This window comes from Thunnus thynnus, chromosome 5 (assembly GCF_963924715.1).
Source record: "Thunnus thynnus chromosome 5, fThuThy2.1, whole genome shotgun sequence".
NCBI lineage: Eukaryota > Metazoa > Chordata > Actinopteri > Scombriformes > Scombridae > Thunnus > Thunnus thynnus.
In genome coordinates, this window is record NC_089521.1 from 19,631,352 (window position 1) to 19,652,692 (window position 21,341).

Genomic DNA, 21,341 nt, shown 5'->3' on the forward strand with positions numbered 1-21,341 from the left:
GCAACATATGTCCCTCTGTGATTTATAGAGAAAATTGGCAGCGAAATGTATATCTCTGTGAAATTGCCTTGATCTGCTCACTGGGCGGGGGAAAAAAAACTTCAATGTTGATGATAATTGTCGAGCATGGGTCTGCTCATTCATGGAGCATGGTTTCTGCCTGTTAAGTGACAGAATAATTACACACGAGGCTAAATGGCGCTCTCGATGATTGTGGGGAGTGATAGCAGTAGATGTGGAGGGAATGCTGATGGTCCAACCGGGGCAATATTTCTGAAGCCTCCTCCCTTTGTTCGAGTTCCTGCTTTATTTGCCTACGGCTGCCTCCTCCCCATTGCGGCGAAGCAAGCTCATTGGAGGACGGCAAAGTCACGGGTTGACGATCAGGTCCACAGCATAACTGTTGCTAAGGTGTTTTGAATGGTTAGTTGACTATTACAGGAGTTCATTTGCCATCCATCTTTACCTGCTTAATGCTAGGAGATGGTGTGGAATGTGTGAAAGTGTGAAATCTCAGGATTACTCAGTTTTTCATCAGTGGGCCAGACAGTCTACACTATCGTTTGCTGTCTGGGGTGCTGACGGCTTCAGGCAACATTTGTTATTGAGATTTGACCTGCAACGTGTTGGATTTCTCTATATTGAACGTCTTTTAAATCCTCTGCCAAGAGAAATTTGGCAAAGACTCATGCTGTCTACAGATAGGCCTCTTTTTAAATGGAGTTGGAAAAAAGCTCAGGTTCATTCTCAGTTCAGAGCTCATGTAGGGGGAAAGCTATTTCGATGCTGCAGACTGAACACATCGTTGAACACAGGAGTCAGAGGAGCTTCTTTTAAACCCAGTTATCTCTGAAAGCATCCACTTAGATATGTGTTCACTGCTTTAGTTTTAGTCTCTGAATTGCTGTATTTCTGGGAACCTTTTCTTTCATTTCTCTTTAACTTCTTTAGTTGTATGCCATTAATAAGACAAACTGGTGCTTGATGTCTAATGTTAGAATTCCCACTGCAGGTTTTTGTGTGTGATATGCATGTTTTCTCTCTGCTGTGGTGGTTGCTTAGTGTGGCTGACAGTCAGAGCATCATTTCCTGTCTTAACAACCCTGCAGCCTTTCTACCACTACAACTTGGAGCTAGTCCAAGTGAGCTCACCCATCCACACAAAGACACACTCAAAAGTCTCTTTTTGGAAAATGGTGCAGACAATGATGTATGTTCAGCACGTTACTGCACTGTACTGACGGTGACAATGGTTATGCGTACTTTTCACCACCTTTCTATTCCTCCACCTGTCAGACACTTATGCTCTCCTTCAGTTAAACTAAAATACGCTCAGTCAAAAGCCGTCAGCACTTGTCTCCTAGCGCCAGTCTGCTCTACTACCTTTCTCTTGATATCCTAGTTTAAATTTAGGTTCACCTCAGACCACACACCATCATTATGTCTGACAATAGAGAGGAGATGAGAGCCGCTGGCCCTGTCTCTGATTCTGGGGGAGTTCTTCATCCCAGCAGCATGAAGCAGCATGAGGATGGGCTGCCTGGGACTGTTGGTATTGAGCAGGGAGAAGCGCCCCGAGCACAATCCATCAAAAAGGAGCTGTTTGCACTGTGGGAATAGACATGAATAATCCATGCTTTCTTTACCCTTTCCTGTGTATCTATGCGTATCCCATTACATTTTCTGTTGCCTTTTCTTCAAATATCCAACCACTGTATTTGTATTAAACATTTTCCTACTTAACAATGATTTCATCTTAAAAGGGCCTTATCTAAAAAAGTCATAACTGGGAGATTTTATATATTTGGATGATTTGTTGAGTACATTGTCTCATATGTATGTCCCAAAACTATCACCTTTCAATCATTTTGAGACTAAAATGATTTGCATAACAATTTGTATGGTAACCACCTCCCCCCTCTTTTTTTAAAACATCATCATCACAACATCAATTTCTCAATTATTCTAATCATATTTGCTTCTCTTACGTCAATCGTATTACATCAACCATAAGTCAATAGTTCTACTGGGGGTCAAATCAAAAAATAATTTGTGGTTATTACAGTGAAAGTCAGTTAAAGTTAGCAATCATCTAGGGTACAGGGTGGCAATCACATGAGTTGAATGCCCCTGAGGTCAATCTTTATGATGATTTTGTGGTGGCTGGACTCATTTTACTCCTTTATTTCTGGAATAATTTTCATAATTTACTGTTGACATATGAAACTTGAGTTGCATGCACAAAACATTTGAATTCATAATAGGTCATTACCACAAACACTACACAGAATATTTCTGGTGCACTTCATTTCATGATGGCTTCCAACCTGGACATAAAGACGATGCCGACTTGTTCTTATAATGTGGATGAACAGCATGGAAAACAAGCAACAGAAATCATCCTGTGGCATCTTTACTTGTTACATTGTTCCACAAAGGTTTGGCTCTCTTTCCTCTATGCACTGCTCCAAGCAGTGGTCATGAATATCTCAGTGATGCTTATTATATTTTTGCCAAATCAAGTTGTTCAAGTGTAGGCGAGAAAATACAGATGTTTGATTGTTCTTCATCTGCAGTTTTTGGAACCAAACTGCAGGGTAAAGGCAGAGAGATCAAGGACTAGTGAACTGGTTTCAGGTTAAATCAGCTTGGCTGGTTGAATATAGTGTGTAAAGAACACTATTCATGGATGAATTGGGCTTTGGGGGCTTTCTAGTTTGCAGTTTTTTATGATAGTCATAAACATTGATTTGTGCATTGTTATTAATGGAGGACCCTCTTGAGAGCTCTGAGCCATAATCACTGTTTGTGAAGTTCTGTGGTTCTTGTTTTATTTCTGTTTTTTTTTTTATTCCCAAAGGACAGATGCTAGCCTTACTAACCGTCACCACTATTTCTTGCCATTTGAAATATGCACCATGGTGCTGTGGAGATTTCATTCTACACTATTGGATTATAGTTTAATGGACTACTGCCCCACTGTGGCAGTAATATTGCTGTGCCCAAGTGCCACATTTCGCCTATTTCCTCCCTTTTATTGTGCTGGCTCAATACTCTGTTCCAGCTGAGGTCTCTTTCTGTGATCACGATAGTCAGCATCCTTCCTCAGCAGCCTCACTTTTCTGTCTCTTGGTTTCAGGTCGAGCACACTCTTCCCCATCCAACATGAGCTAGTTAATATATTTATTACCATCCCAGCGTTTCCCTCTATTTGGTTGATAAATGGATTAAATCCTCTGGTGATGATGAATATCCAGTGAGGGGTTTACGGGCCCTGGATTATAGCAATTATAATGTCGGCAAATCGTTTTTCTTTAATTAGATCTAGGAATATCTGATAAGATACCCAATCACACTTTTCCTTTTTCACAGCTCTGTGCCAGCGAGATGAAAAAGATGCTAACTTAATCAAGCAAAGTGAGAATTTGATATTAACTGAATCTTTCCATTGATCATCTGCCCACCAGGTGGTATTGAATAGCATGAGTTTAAATGCCTGCATGTGATCCTGCATAACTCAGACTGGCCAGTAGAGATGTGCCATGTTTACAGATGGGATGGGATTGGATGCATACGCTTTCCCTTCCTCTTTCCTCTCCTGCTCAATAAATCAGGCTTGCTTTTAGCTGCTCCTGCAGTTTACGGAAAGGCCCAGTGAAGGACGCTTGACGGCAGCTCCTCTCTCCATCATGGCCCATATTGTCCCTAACTAGCACTCAAACAGGTCAGTCAGAAAAAATATCCCCCTCCTTTTTATTCTGCCTCCATGAGCAGTATAATCAATATGCTCCAGCTGTATTGTGCAGCTGGTGGGTGAGGCCGGGTGCTTCTTACAGAGATGGCAAATGCACACCAGCATGGGCACATCCTGTGATGCACTAATGCACCTCAGGGCTCTGACATCAATTAAGAGAGACAATGGACAGCTGTCCTGTACATTGCAGGCTAAAAACACTGCTTAAAGCTTGAATATGTAGTACTGAACCACCATTACTGGTTAGGCTTTGGTTAGATATCTGGACAAAGACTGAAGTGCTATTTTATCACCAAGATCCATTCTTGATAATGGATCATTTTTAATAATCTCTTTAATGACCATACTGACCTTCATACACAGTCATCTCAAAAAGGTAAGGAGATGTCTTGAGCAATACTGGTCCTCAGTTATTTTAGAATACTCTGTTCTAGATGTTTTTTAGTTTATTAATCTTCTGTTTAATCACACATTTCTGATGATAATAGTAAAGCTGTTGCCAAGGTGCAAATGGTGCAACTCAATGTTTTATTTATTTTGTTTGCTCAAATGGATTTCAGCATGGTGTCAGAACCTTAATCTGTGGCAGGGATGGCGGTCGACACCCACATCATGTTTTCATTTATGCCTTTTGTGAGGAGGGGGCGGGCGGTGGTGGCCATTACAAATTCTTATTATTCTGGAAATCTGCAAGCAATTCTCTTTTCCCACAGAAGCCATGTTTCCATCACTCAATGTAATGTAAATGCCATATTCAGGTTAGTGACAGCTGAACATTTTATTTGAATTCTATTTTGTTGTATTAAAAATATTTTTGCATAGTGAAGTGAGTCTAAATAATAGTAATGTTAAATAATAATATGTGTAATAGGAATGCTTTTTAATGTGTCATTTGGTTTTAAAGGACGTCATGATGCTTTCCACCCATCGAGCAGCAGGATTGGCTGTAACCACAAAATGCTTTCACACCCTTCTGCTTACACTCTCCACACTTCACTGCACAGGAGCTGACTTCAGGTATGCTTGTTGTGCTCTTTTTGGCTGTTTTTTTTGATTGGGTTTCCCCCCTGAAGTATTTCCAGAAAGACGGCAGGATGATGTATCCAAAGCCTCCAAATCAAATCAAAAGCCCTGTGTTTCTATTGATGGCTGCAACTGAGTGTGGATGAACAGGGCATGGCTGACGTCCCAGAGCCATGGTGGGGAGCTGGAGTCTGGAGAACCAGTATGTCTTCTCTCCTCTCTCAGAGAGCTCTGTTTGTCGCTCGCTATCACCGTCTGTCACGCCACAGAGCACTGTGGCCACACACTCTCCTCTCATGCATCTTTCCAATCCTAGCCATCATGGCACAATGCTCCCTCACATACTCAGCACCTGAAAGGGGAAACATGTCATCCTTCTCTCCTCACATAGCGCTAAAAAGGCCCCACTCCCCCTGAGGGACTTCTACTCTTCCTCTGCCGATCAATCTACTGAACCATCGCCTTAATTCATCTACTGATCTATCCGTCTTCCTGTCTTTACGCCTTACCATTTGTCTCCAGTCTTTACCACTTGTCTGTCTGAGAATATCTCAATAGCTTTTGTTAGTAATCAATATGTTGTGTCCCTCCCTGTTTTGAATATTAATAATGAATATTAGTGGTTTTAATATTGATGCAAAAAGCTGGACATCCTGCACCCACTTTGTACTCATTACACACACAGTGAGTGGATTCCCTCCCACTGATGTAAATCTCACTTTGTAATGTATGCCGCCTGTTTGGATTTTTGCTTTCCCTTGCAGTTCTTTCACAACTGTTCCTTAGATTGCTTTTTCCTCTGCATTCAACCCCCACACGAGGAGTATTGATCGTTCCGGTGCACTAATTATCCTGCTTGGGCTTGGATGTCTTTGTGAAGTCAGTCTTTGATCGACATGTCTGCATGCCTTGTGTTACCGTTAAAAAAAAGGAAAGAAACTGTTTTGATTACAGAATTAAGAGCATGTGGGGTTTTGACTCCTGATCTCTGTAAAAACAAGTGTGACACCTTCTTAAATGACCAATCTGTCTATCGGCATGTCACTTCCTGCGCCATAAAATGAGCTCTTTACTTGGCTGATCAGCTCATACTGTATGTGTGGGTGTGTATGTATGAGTGCAGTATTTACATATGCATCCATGCATATGTGATGATTCTTTATGTATGTGTGTATGTACGTGTGTGTGTTGGTGTGCACGCGTATGTGGGCAAAAGTACAGGTCGGTACATCCTGCTCTGCCACCATCTGTGCTCAGGCAGGCAACAGTGCACTTTACACAATCACCCTCTCCATACAACCATTCCCACGTAGGTCTGTTTTTGTTTTTTTGCTTATTTAAAATTTGAAAATGTCTTCAGATCTACATTACAAAAATGCCTTTCATAGTAGATAAAGTCCCATGGAAAGTGTGAATTATTAGATTTATTTGGTGCTGACGCTGACATGCATGTAATTAGTGTATTTGCACAAGAATTTGAAATGTATACTACAATTAATGTTGTCATTTTACCTCTGCTTGTCTCACCTCTTCTGAGCTTGCACTTAGCTTCTGTGTGCTCATCCTCAGGTGGATGCTTCTTAGTGGGAGACAACAGAATCACAGAAAACAATATCTTTGTAATAAAAATAAGACACATGAGATGTGCAACACCAGGCTGTGGCAGCCATTATAATTTAGCTGCATGCTGGTTATACAGATGGTCAACAGTTAGTCTGTTAACCTGTGATGTCTCTTTTCGTGAGGTGATACTTATTTTTCTTTGTTTTTCATTCATTGTGCCCTAAATTGATTTTGAAATTCATGGCTAAAGTTGGATCGAATTTAATATTCTTAGTATGGTAGATTTTTAATGTCATTGCTGATATTAATTCACAGCACATGTTGATGCATCAGGGGGACAATGCTCAAGTGTCCCCCAACTCACAGAGGACTCCCTGACTTTAGATTGAATTATACATTTGGCACCACATTACAATTCCAGATACGTCCTCACACTGAATGTATTTCCATGATTAGGATTTCAGTTCTGTCTGTAATTGCCAGGCATAATGGTGGTAAATTGGGAATCAATAAGAAGCTCTGGAGCCAGTGTCACTGGTGACCTTTGTGTGCGCTCACAGGAGCCTCAGCCAATGACATTTTAAGCCCAAAGGTCCCCATGGATAAGCACTCATCGGGCGGTGTGTAAATGACACTCTTGGCAATCTTTGTGTCTTTCTAAACAGCGCTCAGCCTGGCAGAACAAATAGATGCACCGTAGTGGTCTTTAATGTTTGTCCATTATGTGCTGCACCTATACATAGCAGCATAGAGCCTGAAAATACCTAAGAGGGTTAGAGACAGGTTACAGAAAGATGCAGACATGAATAATTCAGTTGTTCTGTAAAGTATGCAGATCGGTTTATAAGCCTTAATGAGCTGAAACATCTGTCTGCCTGGGGCATATTGTGACCCTTCTAGCTCCTCCACAGCCCAGTCCTTTGCAGTCCCTTTGCCCAAACCCTCTCTTTGGCACTGCCCGCTTTCCTCACCTGCAGGCACCCTCCTTCTCTGTGTTCTTTCCCAAGGACTAAGACTTATTTGTGCCTGGTGCATGAGGATGCACGCCCTAGCGTCAGTACCATCTGCCAGCTCCCCTCAGGACACCAGCCAGGTGCTGGGCACGCTCTCACCCCAGCTATGCCACAACAGCACTGCCTGCTGGGATCAGCCTCACTGTGCCAACTGTTGATCGTCAGACCCTCTCATTCACGCTCAGAGACTCTCTTATTAACGAGCTGTGCTTCATACAGACTCACAGTAGACCAAAGATGGATCCATAATATGTTTTAATTTTTGATGAATCCAAATAATTTCCTGAAGCCTCAGCAAGTCTTTGTTGTGTGTTGCCGTGATCCTCCCTTGTGTTTGCTCCCAGGATGTTTCCCCTGAGATGCAGCCTGTGTGAAGGCACAGCTTTCTCTTTCGTCAGTGAGTCAGTACTGTCATGTTTTCCGGAGCTGCTGCTCTCATGCTTGAGTCTAACTCACTGGTAACATGGGAACCAAAGTCAAACATGCAAAGACAGAAAGTAGAACTAAACGGTTCCTAAAGCAGGAACGTTTTCATAGTTTTCAATGTGCCCTGAAACCTTCCAGTTGTTTGTGGTTACAGTGTTGTCTGTGTTATAGTGATGTGTACACACGGCTCCTCCACCAGGTGCTCTGTAGGAAGCTGATGTCAGAAACTGGGCAGAATGAAATGAAGATGGAGAAGAGAAGGGTGAGTGAGGAGCATAACTGCTTATAATGCTTTTACAGCTTTATTTCTTTGTCTATGTGGAACACAATGTGTCATTTAACCAAGATTGAAATGTATTGCCATGACAACAGACTTTTTTTTTTCATTTCTTGTTGGACTGTTTTCCTTCAGTTCTAAATATACTATACATACACTAGATGTGTGGATTGTGGATTTTGTCCACAGCCACTTCAACACACTAGCTGTCAACATATGACTGTGTTTCATTAATTCAGTGCTGAGATCTATCACCATTAGTCAAAACACTGTGATATCTTTTTGACCTCATCATTATTTTGTTCCTTCCAAACTATCCATATGTGAGTATATATGTTAGTGATGTAATAGACATCATAGTCAGTTGCAACTCCTGAGCTAATCACTTTAAAGCAAACAGTCTCCACTATAAAAGCAATGTTTGTTCATTTCAGTGATTTACTATTTTCATGCAATTTAAATCAGTCAAATGAACAGTAGTAGATCACATACTGCTAACATCCATAATAAAGAATATTTTCTTACTCAGATTCAGCCGTAATAAAACTGTTATGCATATCTACTATGTTATTAACTCATTTTTTTCCCTTCAACCTGTAGCCACAGGCCTCACTTCTTAGCTCACTTACTAAAAAAATATGTGTGGCACTTGCCTGGAGAGGGTATTAAACATACTTTATTGCTCTTTAATAATTGCTTTTCAACATTATTATCTTAATGCTGCCTCTTTTATGGGTTCTGAGAAAATGCCATTCACTGGCTCCCAGGAGTAGAGTGGCAATCTTGAATGTGATATGTCTCACCACCTATGTGCCTAGTCTGCCTCGCCCCTGCTGTTTGGTTCCTTTATAAGCCCTGATTCATTGGCAAGCTGTAGCCGTATGATATTAATAGATCTCTGTACAGCCAGGACGGCTTTCTTGTGTGTCATGCAGTTCATGTTTGTAACTATTTGTTCCCGGACAATGATTTTCAAAAAGGTATTCCCCAGACTGTCACTTCAACATTATATGAGAAACAACTATGGAACTGCACAGAATTCAGCACTATTTGTCACTATAGTTCCTTTGTTGTGTGTTTTTTTTTTGTTGAATGTTTAAAATGAAGATTTCTTGGTTTTAAAATCCAAACTTGGCCTTGTGCTCAAGGTCACAATGTATAGCTGCTTAGAGGGGAACTTCATACATAATGTATACAATATAGCATTCATTGCTAATTAGCTCTAACAGGAAAGGATGCCCCCTGATTTCCCCTTGATTTTATTCTCATTTGCATAAATATAATGGCACACAAGAGAGTGTAAAGCCCAACGTCGGTCCTCCCCTAGGGGAAGAGAGGTGTTACTGGGATCTGGGTGCACAAGTGATAATTGTCAGAGAGCTGTTATTCTGACGCCCAGACCATAAACTACTGTAGATGGTGTGAAGTGAACAAAGAGACTGTGGCTTACAAACAAATGCACCCTGAACTTGGCATTGACTATAATGGAAAGATAAAGCTCTCAATACGCTGAACTGGATTTTTATGTGCAAATAAGTCTAGAAACCCAGTATAATTTACTCAGTTTTTTTTGTGTGACAGATGAACATTTTCTGTTGGATTTAATGATAAGACAATGAATAATGCTTTTTTTAGACAAATGTAATAATTACATATGACAACTTATTGAGATCAAACACCAGTGATTTATCTATCTTTCCATATAAATGTAAAAGGTTTTGATAGAAGACAACATTACCTAAAACTGGGAGTCATAAAAAGAGGATTGAATAATGGTGGTGATTTGGGGATGGGGGTGGCGGTTTTAGGGAACAGTGGTACATTATTCACAGGGGTGGGGGCCTAAAGTGCCAAATTAATTTGTTTTTTCTTTCCAGTTGGACAGCAGAATAAATGGGGGCTGTCAGTCGTGCAGTAAAGTGCCGTGCATTCATTTAGACAAGTGTTATTGCTGCACTGGAGCAGTACGGTTTTTAGCGAAGCGGGCCAGCCTGGTGGGTGGAAGCTGAGTAATTATCTCTGGTTCCTATGATGGCAATGATTGCTAAAACAGCCAAGTGGTCCCAGAGCACAGCAGGTGTGACTGTCAGGCTGCAGGTTTGTGGGCTTGTTGTTGTGAGTGCACACGAGCAGTTGGGGTGGCTGTGACTGAACAGATCAGTGCTTAGGTCTGTGATGACAATACCAAACTGGTAGTTATTTGTGCAAATCAAAATAATTGGATAAAAGAAAATAGATTGAGTTTGATTTATTGCATGGTGGTTAATAAACCATGAAAACCAAAAGTCTCCCAAGGGATCAAACACCATATATCACACCATGGTCCAATCTGAACACTTTCAGTCTTGTATCTACCTTGCATTAACTGTTCAAATGAAAGCATTAACATGTTTTTCAGCTTACCATGTTTCATATCTCTGTATAATGATCTTGAAAATATTTTTGAACAGATTGGTGCTGACAGATAATGGCGTGGTACTGATTAAAGCAGACCAAGCAGATGTTTCCATTTTTTTTTCTCCTTTAAAATTTCACAATCGCTTCTAAGCAACTCTGACAACGTGCAAATGCAGAAACAGAGACATCTGCTGTGTTTCAAAGGACCAGTAGAACAGAAAATGAATACTAATGTTGCCAGGCCATGTTTATCTGTCTGACATTAAAAAAAAGCTAAATGCTCTGCTTTCTCTGTGATACAGAGGAAACTTTGAAACATGCAGGACTTTCTGTAGTGTGAGTCAGATAGCGGATATGACAGATGTTTGCCAAGAGATATGGTTTCTATTCATGCTCACACACAGCTCACATTGACAGAGATATTGCTACTGGTTTATTTTCTCGTTCTGAATTCCTGTGTCAATTTCTGTTTGTGCTGCAACTAGTATGGACAGACAGAAGCAGATAATAACTTTTACAGAAAAGTAATTTTAACAAGCAAACATAACTGACATGCACATAAAACAAACTAATACACACAGAATGTGCAGTATACACAAAATGCACAAAATAGGGATTTTTGTCCTCTCCAGTTCATAAGTCTCTGCAGTGCAAATACTCACCAGTGCAAAGAAAATCCAAACAAGAGAACACTTTTTTTTTTTAATCTACAATGTCGCCTCTTTTCTGCCAGACAGAAAGTCAGAAGAAGATCTGTTCCTCTTTATACTGTTGTGTGGTGAGGACATTGTTTGAGATGATCAACACTTACTCAGCTGACTAATGAGGTGGATTCAGTAGGGGCAAAGGGTGGGTTGAACGTCTTTGTTAGACAGGCCTGCAGCCGCCTTCTTTGCAGCCTGCTCCCAGGGGAGGCCTCACAGACTGCCTAATTGAATCAAGTACACATGGTGCCTCCCCCTTCACAGCTCGGCCCCTCCCTGAATGAGAAGAGTGAGGAGGAGTGCTCTGGCTTTGATGCTTTTGTTCTCCTCAGCACCATGGACAGCGCCAGGGGGGTTCACTGCAACTAGTTGCCTGCTGCTGGATGGAGAGGCACATCATCACCGCAGCACTCACGGTCGCTAACTCTGCAGCTGTTGTCACAAGAGTCCTGTGATGAGGGAGAAGATTGGTGTGTTAGACTCTACAACACCATAAATTACTAGTCTAGTTTTGGATAGCAGGAGCAAGCCCAGACCTAGAGATCGAAAGGTCCAATAGCCAATTTAATCTGTATTTGATAGAACACAAAGTAACATCCCCATAGTATTATTCATGTGTCAGTGGGCAGGTGGCCTAAACCAGCAGAACAAACAAATATTAAGAGGACAGAGACAGGGCTGTGTGACTACGCATAGCTTAGTGCCTTGTATTCTTTTTTTCTTCCTCAAACACACCCAGACATGGACTACATATCCTCTGTGCTCATGGAAGTTCAGCACCCTCATCTCAGAGAGACAGATTGGAGTTGTGCTTCAAGGAAAAGTCTCCTTATTAGATGGCCTCCAGATGCCAGGTTAATGAAAGATCCATTTGTGAGCCAACATTCAAATTACAGGATACAGAGCAGAGTCAGGATAGAGTCTGTCTCTGAGACGCATGCAGCCTCGTCCTGCTGGCTGAGCTGATTTCTATGAATGTCAGATAGTATGTGTGTTTATATAAACATGCTTCTTGTGCTCCAGTTGAACTTTTAAACTTTTGATGTGGTTCTCACATTTTAAAGGCCATCTAAAATAGGGCACAATAGTAGTATTGTAGTTTGTTGGCTGGAATTCAGAAATAAATCTGTGTTATTTTTGTGTCATATTTCAGGCCCTCTACTTAACAGCTAAATACGTGGTAAGAGTATTAAAACTGCTCTAAGAGTGTACATTCTTTCACAGTACTGCCCCTTGTGCAATAGGTAGAGCTATGCACAATTATTATTGATGTAAAGTTGTTTTTAAGCTGTTACTAATATATAAATATTTGGTATGTGTTCCTCGACTTGATAGAACATTTGTATCACTCTAAATTTTGACAGTCCTGTAACAAATCTAAAGCGCATCTTTAATTAAAATATCACAATTTGTAAAATTGAATTGGATATTAATAAGGCTCATAAGTATTTTTTACTGGACTCTTTTTTCAGCCAGTTACTCAATCATTAAGTCATGCCCGGAAAGCACTATTGCAATGAACTTGGGTCAGATATGTCTAATAGGCTAAAATGTAATTGTGGAGAACAGCTGGATTAGTCCAGGCGGTGTATATCCGTTCCTAATGATATTAGATAGGAGTCTGGAGAATACCTTCCAGTACACAGCTCTCATTTTGATGGGCCACAAAGACTGAAGTGAGATCATTTGGATCTCACAGGATGCAGGCTCTGTTTACTAGGCTGCCATGTTAAGTCAAGCACTTACAAGCCTATCAAAGTTACATGACCACCTCTTTTCCTCTTTGCTGTAAACGAATATGGTGTTGCAATTTCTTAATCGTGATTTTATTTAAAATGCCGATAGCACTAATGCAAGGCATAATGCATTGACAATGTGGTGGTATTGGGCATCCAGAATCTCTATTGACTGCAGTGAGCACCATGCAATAACCCAGTGGCCGTCTCATCTCTCCTGCTTGAGGCAGATCAGGAGGAGGGGTCCATTACTCATATTATCCCTCCCAGGCAAGAGCACCTCGCCCAGCCGTGCTGCTGCTCGAGTATCAACACTGTGTTGTCTAAATTTTATCTGATGAACATAAAAGGTACAGCTGCTCTGCTTATTACGTACAACACTATGATGAAGTTAACCAGTTTTTAAAATAACTGAATTAAAATATGGTTGATGTAATTCTTATACAAGCTTTTTATTCTTACCAGAAATATAATAGTACAGTTATGTGTTTTAAACTACATATTGATTGTAAATCTACATGGTATTTCAAAAGTCTTTTGGCTGAAACTGATCAATATGTGCTCTGAGTACAAATTCCAAATTCATCAGGCCTCCTCATTTAGTATTGATTTTGTGCAATGGCTGCTCTGAAAAGAATCTGATTACTTTTTCCCCCCATCAGTCTGAACAAACACAACCTTGATAGCAGCAGTCAGGTACATCTGCTGTGCATTTATACTCCCACTTTGCCTTTTGTCAGGCATGACTGAAAGGTTTAGATGTGAATAGAAAAGGAGAGGAGGAAAGAGGGGAATAGGATAAGGAGTATTGCTGTAGTTTTTCCCCCATTGTAGTATTTTTTTGCACATAATGTCAGTCAGAATTCAGTAAGTAGCAGGATTGTCATGCATTTGATTGTCAAACTAGTCTCAGAGTGTCACCCCCACTGCAATTATTTCAATATTAACAGTAAGTATGTGTGAAATCCTTTATGTATTTTTTATTGGCAGGGCTGTGGTACTCCCTACAGGCTGGACCCCGGGTTCAGATGCAGCATAATGTATGCAGTCCTACTCCAGCAGAGCTGCGGTGTACAGTAATTTCCGAGCCCCCTGCCGCCGGGCACTGTTGTGATTTGAGAGTATTGCAGACAGAGCGACTGGAAGAATGGAACTGGTCCTGAATAGTAATAGCTATACAGATACTTTCCCACACATTGCAGCTGTGCAGTTGAAACACAGCAGTGTAAGCATCCCATTACAGAGGCAGTCTCCCAGCACTTCTTACACACAGAGGTTAGCGTTGGTCAATCAGCTGACAGGAGGTGGGATGGGGACACAGTGACATCTAGTGGCTTTGTATTATCAGTGTGAGGTGTGATGATCATCTGGTTTTTGTTTTGATTAATTTTGACGGTTGTAAACACATTTTTCAGTGAGTTAAATTTTTAGAGAAAAATTGAGATTGTAAGCTTGTAAAAAGCAATGTCATGAAAATAAAAAAACTCTGGATGGAAATTTGTTATTTTAACTCCTTTAACTGCAACCTATAAAAGCTTTTTATATATTCTTCTCATGTTTTTGACTCCAGCCTTGACTGTCTGGCTTCTCTCTTGTCTCATAAACATTTTTCTACCACACTGTTGTGATTTTCCTTCTCTGTGTTGTGTCTGTGCTGGCATGCAGACACAGGGATTTTTTTTTTCTCCATTATTTCATTTGCCCCACAAATTGAAGACATACAGTAGATAATGTAATCAACAAGGTCAACATGAATTGGGTACTGTACAGCATACATAAGTCTTGAACTGATATGATATAAGCTGGCCTTGATAGACAAAAGCATAAAGGCAGGCTGTGGAGCAAACCAGGCATATGCTGGCAGCGGATCACGAATGTGGGCGGTTCAGTCTGACTCTAAATACAAGAGCTGAGAGCTTTAGAGACCTTGAACACTGAGGGTCATCATAAGCCAAGGTTCTGACTGCTTTTATATGGAAGAGCCCCAAGCTTGTGTTTATTATTACCACTTGGACCAAAACCCACCATACTGAAAACACTTTGAAAGCATTTTTTTCTAATGTACAATGTGACAACAATATATTAGAAAAAGATAGCCATTTGTGTAAATTCACAGTTAAATTTATCTCACAGGCATCCTCTGGGAATTGTACTGACAACACCTTGCACTCTATTTAGCACTCTATGACTCTTTTAACAGACAGCAGAGTCATTAAGACAGCTCTTACCAGGCTTATTTGCTGCTAATTCCTCAGTTGTTTACCTCACTCTCCTGTTGTTCCCTGATAAGAGCGAAGTGGGGATGCAAGGAGCTCTTTAGCTCCTGTCTGGTATGCAGGTTGGGCTGGGCTGCTCTGTTTGAAGTGCCTTGCAGAGGCCTGTATCTACACTCCGCAGCTGTTGCAAACCGTGTAGAACAGATTTAAAGCTGTTCTGCTATTCCCACCTCAACGTCAGCTAAATGTGTAACCCCGCAATCACCTCTGAATACAGATGTGCTGCTTCACAATGAAGCTGTTCCAGCAGTGTCAGCTATTGTCTAGCTTGTCTTGTATCAGCTCTGCTTCGGATAATGGCCTATCATCTGTCCATCTATGCAGGGCTGTCCATCATGAACCCTTACTGAATAGCCCAGCCTGGTCATTAAAGACCAGAGCATTGTCCTGCACAAAAAAGGGTTGAAGGGTTAACTTCTTCATTCCGTGTTCCTTATCTGATTTTAGAAATGTAAATGATGTACCCAGAGTGCACAATATCCCTCCAGCCCCCCGTGCCTTTGCTCCCCTCGGTCGATATGAAGCTAATGTAAGTCTTTAACCCTCTGATGGACCCCTAGCTGATGCTATTAATTCCTCTCTGCACAAGACAAATGGTCTTTTCCAAGGTTGCATAGAAGCTATGTCTGATGAATGCATACCAAACAGCAATCTAAACCGCCATCTTCTCCTCAGTAATACACACAATGAAATGGGAACAATTTATGTGGTCATCATTTGGGTCCAGTGACCCTTTCTTCTATGTCAGTTTGCTCTACTGACCTGTTCTCTCATACTGGGCGAATCAAGATGCAGGTCAATGGCTTTCAGACACCAAGTGTTCTCAAGACATCCATCTCCTGAAAGGGGCTGTGGTGGAAGCTGGTGTTTCTCTCTAAGCTTTGTAATCACATCATTTGACTGGCTGACCTCAGACCCGTGTTTTCTGGAAGGGGTGTGAGGCTGGGTGTTGACATCATTGCATCACTTGTCTGCCCTCTGATGTAAATTCAATCCCGGTGACAGTCTGCCAAAATAGGAATGATGTATCACACAACAGGCACGCCTACAAGGCCCTCATCAATCTTCATGCCCTTTTCACAGCCTAGACACGCGATGTGGTGTGCTCTTAATTTTAAACAAAGATGTTTAATTCATCTGGATTTGTGTGTTTTTACCAGCCAATCATTGTTGTGGCTACCCAATGCCCAGAGCCACAGTTTTCAACTAGATGTCCCACTTTGCCATGCATTCATTTTTGCAAAAATGATTGAAAAGTTTGTTGTTGGAGTTTATTCCATATACCGTTACACTATTCGAGTTAATCTCCATACCTTTCACTCTTAGGGGTCCCTTTTGGATACAAACAGTATTAACATTTTTATGTTTCTCTGAACTTTTTGACAGCAAGCTGGCTTCTGTAAATGTCAACTGGTGTGTTAGTCATTAAGCTTTGGTTGTATAGCATTTTAGAAAGGTCATGTTGAGCCAGCAGGGAAAAAGCAGTCACTGATACTTGCTGTGCTGTGGCTGATGTGGCCTGGAAATCAGCTTGCTGCTGGCGAGTCTTCAGGGCTGTTTTAGATTGCTTCATTGTCCCCCCGAGGCTTGGTGATACTTCCCATGCATGTTTGACCAGAAAATCCACAGGAAACACACAAGATTTGCAGTACGGTAAGCATTAGAAATTCAATTGTCTCCATAAGTTATAGACTTGGTTTGCAGTTTTTGTTTTTCCTCCTGGCTGACAGGAATTGAATTACTCTGATGATACAGTTTAAACTGTTTGCCCAAATATATTAAAAATATAAATATATAAATAAATATATAAATAAATAAAAATATATTAAAATAATCTATAAGACCTCTAAGAAGCCTTTAATAGTCTCCTTACAACATTATGTTTAGTTCTTTCAGAGGCCCAGGAAGATGTAATATGCTGCAATTATGGTTTTGGTTGGAAAGTTGTATGTGAGGGACCCCTGCATATTTCACACTGCAATCAGTTTGATCAGTTTTTGACAGACTCATCTGAAATTAAACATGATAATAGGTGCTAAACAAAGGATGTAACAGGCTCTACTTATCATCTCTATTACTATAAGTCTCTTGAAATCTTTTAGAAGTCCATTGAATTAACATATAAGTATAGGATGAGCTCTGTGTTGAATCTTGCCAATGGTTAATAAAAAAGAAAAATGTAATAAGAAAATTTCTGAGTGCTTATCCTATACTTGTACATGATATTAGGTGCTACCTGAGCTCCTGTTTACTTGTGGTTACAAATAAGGGGACCCTTAATTATTTAAAGTCAGTGTATAAGGAAAGTAAATGTCACCAGTTACTGTCATGAAAATAGGATCCAGCCAAGAGTCCAAGAGTTAAGAAAATTAATAATACTCAGTAGTAATACTGCTATCAACAATTTAATGCATTCAGTGTGTGTGGGTGATGATTATAGTTTTGAGGTCATATTTTTGCGTTATTTTCATCACCCTGCTGTTATTACCGAGCTGTGTGGTTTAGATGCACTCGTTGACTCGTCGCCCACACTATTCATTAGGCTCAGGGTCGACCCTGCTTTTACGTGAGTGCCTTGTTTGTTTATGGAGCACTGTGGTCTCACGGCAGCATAACCGGAATTGACAGTCGTTGATTTACTGATAATCCTTGGCTTTGCTCTCACTGCGGACCTCATAGGGAGTGGCATTGGCTGTCAGCCTCACACGTCCTTGAGTCAAAGCTGCATGTTGCCCTTGACACACACCTCTCTCTCTCTCTCTCTCCCCCCCTCTCTCTCTCTCTCACTCCCTGAGTCCCTGCCGCTCTCTGCTATATTTTAAAAACCTTTATACCAGTCCTATAACGGTCCTATAACGGCTCACTGCAGAATTGATTTCATTTTGCTGACAGGGCACAGATATGATTACATACAGAGCAAAATGTCATTTTCTCAGGGGAGCCCAGTAATTACATTTTTTGGGGCCACATGACACAATTTAGTCACAGCTGGTTGAAACAACAATTTGTTGGAATTCAATTTTGCATAATTTAATGTTATTGCATGCAGATACTAAATGCAGATTCATTGATACAAATCTCTCTGACTTTGAATTTTAATGGAGATTTAATCTCTAATCTAATATATTTCAGCACTAATGAAGGCTTTTACTGTTTGGTGTGTAAACTGTGGAAATTGTAATAATTGACTATATTAATAATAAATCATAATAATTATAAAATATATACATATAGTTGTTGTCTCATATGACATGTCCAGTGTCTATACTGGATATGGATATTAGTGAGCAAGCTTTTGTAAAAATATTCACCATCTGTCTAAATTGTAGTACTATAAACTGAGAAATGCCTTCTTGTTGTGCACAAGTAGAACTATGTAACTATTGTTTCTCTCTTCTAATCCTTTTATTCCTTGATTAAAGATCTCCACTGCAGCAGCACAGACATAAAAGAGGAACTGAACAGCCTACACTGCTCTGCTGAATTCCTGTGGTGACGGAGAGTGCAGCTTTGTAAACCACTACATCCATTTTTTTCTTTTTTTGTGCATCAGTGGCTTTAAGTTCTCCAACACCCCTTTTTACCTCCGTGTCCATTAGCACAATACAAGTATTTCTGCTCGCCTTGTCTTGTGTAGATAGCAGCATGGGAGAGTTGTGGAGGAGGGTGCTATTATAGGAAAGAAGGACAGGCACGATGCTGAGGTCAAATGTGGGAAAAGAGGAAAAAGTGTGAAGTGTGGGTCAGATGGAGTATTGAAGCCAAAAAAATAAAAGGTGGTGGACGGGAAAGGTAGAGTATGTGGAAGGAGGGAGGTAGAGAAAGCTCCTGGGAGCTGCCTTGTTCTGGCAGGCTAATTGAAGCTCTGTGTGGCAGCGACTCAGAGCTGTCACTCCAATGAAGAGCCCATTTGCTGCATTTTTCAGGCTGTGTGCTGAATTCTGATGATGTTACCGAAAGCCCCAGCCACAGACCGACACTGTCTCACTGAGATCCCCCCCCCCGCCTCTCCTGCGTGGGGACACACAGCACACATGCCATTCCCCTCCCCAGCTCTCCACAGATTATAAGTAGCAGGGTCACAAGCATTCAGAACACGAGCAGTGACTGCAAAGCAAAATGTGAATATGAATTATTTTGCTCTGAGGATTTTGTAAATTTGTCGGGCAATCTCATACATGATAATGTGATATTAGACTCTGCGGGAAGTGTTTTTACTTGTACAGGTTTTCCCTTGTTGGATTAGTGGAGATTATATGTCTTCTAGCAGAGCACATAGCTGCAAGCATCCAGTGAATTATTTATCATGAATTAAAGCAGTCAGTTATGACAATATTTATCTAAAAACTGAACAGAGCATGATATGTTAAGCTTTAGCAGAGATAGTCATGCGCATTCTAGTAGTAGAAGAATTGTTTTTCTTGAGCATGAAATTGAATTTAATTCCCTGCCAATTTTGGTTTAGGCTACTACAGATACTGGAAGTGTCCAATTTTGAGATGTACATGTTTGAGAAATTATTTGCCAAAGAATAATTGGATTGTATTTTTCTATTTCAGTTGTTGTTTTTTTCTCCCAGCTGTTTTGCGAAGGTGCTAAGGTTTACCGTTATGTATTCAACTGCCTATAAATATTATTATATACAGTATATACTGTACATTATATTGTCACCACAAGAAGTAGATCAAGTATATATATATGGGGATTGTAAAATAAGTGTTTACGGTAGAGCCCAGTGTGATACATCACTGATGACTCTCCCTTCCTGCCCCCACTTACCTATCATGTAGTCTCAATCAGATCTTGTGCCATTGACGATTGTCGATCCCAGTCTTCACCACTAATGAGCTAACCAAGCAGGAGTGTTATTGATCAGCTATTGAGGGTTTCACAGACATTTGCATATACCTGTATATGTACATATACAAACATAAGGCAATCAATTTACTTTACATATATAAAGTGTGAGTTTTAACAGTAAAAAAGACCCATTCACACCAATAAAAACCATGCAAAAAGAACACACATACCGTTACAGTAACTCATTGTCAGCTTTTTGCATATGTTTTTATTGTTTCTAGAAAATCTTGGATTCTAGAAAAATCCTCCCCCAATTTATTTTGTGTTTTAAATTTAGCTCCTCTAGCTGAATTATAATATTTCCTTTGCAGAGTAATAGTGATTTGACATTTGACTCTCACTGAGTTGAGTGAAGCTGGGAATAAAATCTAAGTGGAAGCCACAGGTGCTGCACAGCACATCACTCAGAAATCATTAGTCAGTCCCCATCTATCTGCTTATCCAGGCTAAGACAGAATTCATCTGGGGGCTGGTATTCACTGAGCAGGAACCTCCCTTTGATTGCATTGATTGTTACTCCAGTCGTAAATATAAGGTTTGATTCTTTTTTTTTTCATAACACAGATACACAAAAGAGGGATTTGAAAATGATAAGTATTGTATATTATTATTTTGCTTTGAGCTCTCTTGAGAATTTGAAACACAACACTACAGTATTTTGTACATAACAGGAAGCCTGCTCATTGGCCTGAAAAGTTGCTAAGGCTTGTGTTGTGGTTACAGGTTGATTGTTCCTAACTTGATGACAGAGCTCACATTTTCACATCCACCACCATCCACCATGTGTTCATTCTTCTGATAAGGACTCTGACACCTTCTGTGGGATGAAGGCCTCAAAAAAGACAAAATCCCTCTGCAACCCTGCAGCTATAAAGGTGGGCTCTCTGATAGTGTGGATGTATTTGTGTTGGAGTGGGAGTCTGTGGGAAGATAATAGATTCAGTAATGACTCTATTTCTTTGAATTTGTGCTACCTGGCAACTACGCTCATTGACAGTATACATTGTGTATGCAAGGCTCATACTTAAAGTACTTTAGGGCTGTTGACTAAGAGCTCGCTTGTTATAGAGTGGGAACTGTATGCATAGTGATGTAACAGCATTTATATTCAAGAGATGAAGAGGTATTACAGGCACACACAAGCACAGTCGGTATTGAGAGGTCAGAGCTACAATGTTTTTGGATAAAAGCATTCGTTTTTTGTGGAAATGTGGCTTGAGTTTTGCTGTTACAACTGCAGAGATCATTTAGTCCTCCCTAACTCTGATGGTAGATGGTTCCCTTGTAGCTATGCTCCTTATCTTTGTTTTCT

General features: G+C 40.6%; 1 protein-coding gene across 2 annotated transcripts in view; it reads left to right on the forward strand.

The window, feature by feature from the left end:
• ccdc33 (coiled-coil domain containing 33) overlaps positions 1-21,341 on the forward strand; it is a 45,972-nt gene that overhangs the window by 19,306 nt on the left and 5,325 nt on the right. For both annotated transcript variants that reach the window (XM_067589856.1, XM_067589855.1), the window contains one exon: positions 20,753-20,904. In XM_067589856.1, coding sequence (XP_067445957.1) covers positions 20,854-20,904 — 51 coding nt within the window. In that variant the 5' untranslated portion in view covers positions 20,753-20,853. The remainder of the gene's footprint in view (positions 1-20,752; positions 20,905-21,341) is intronic.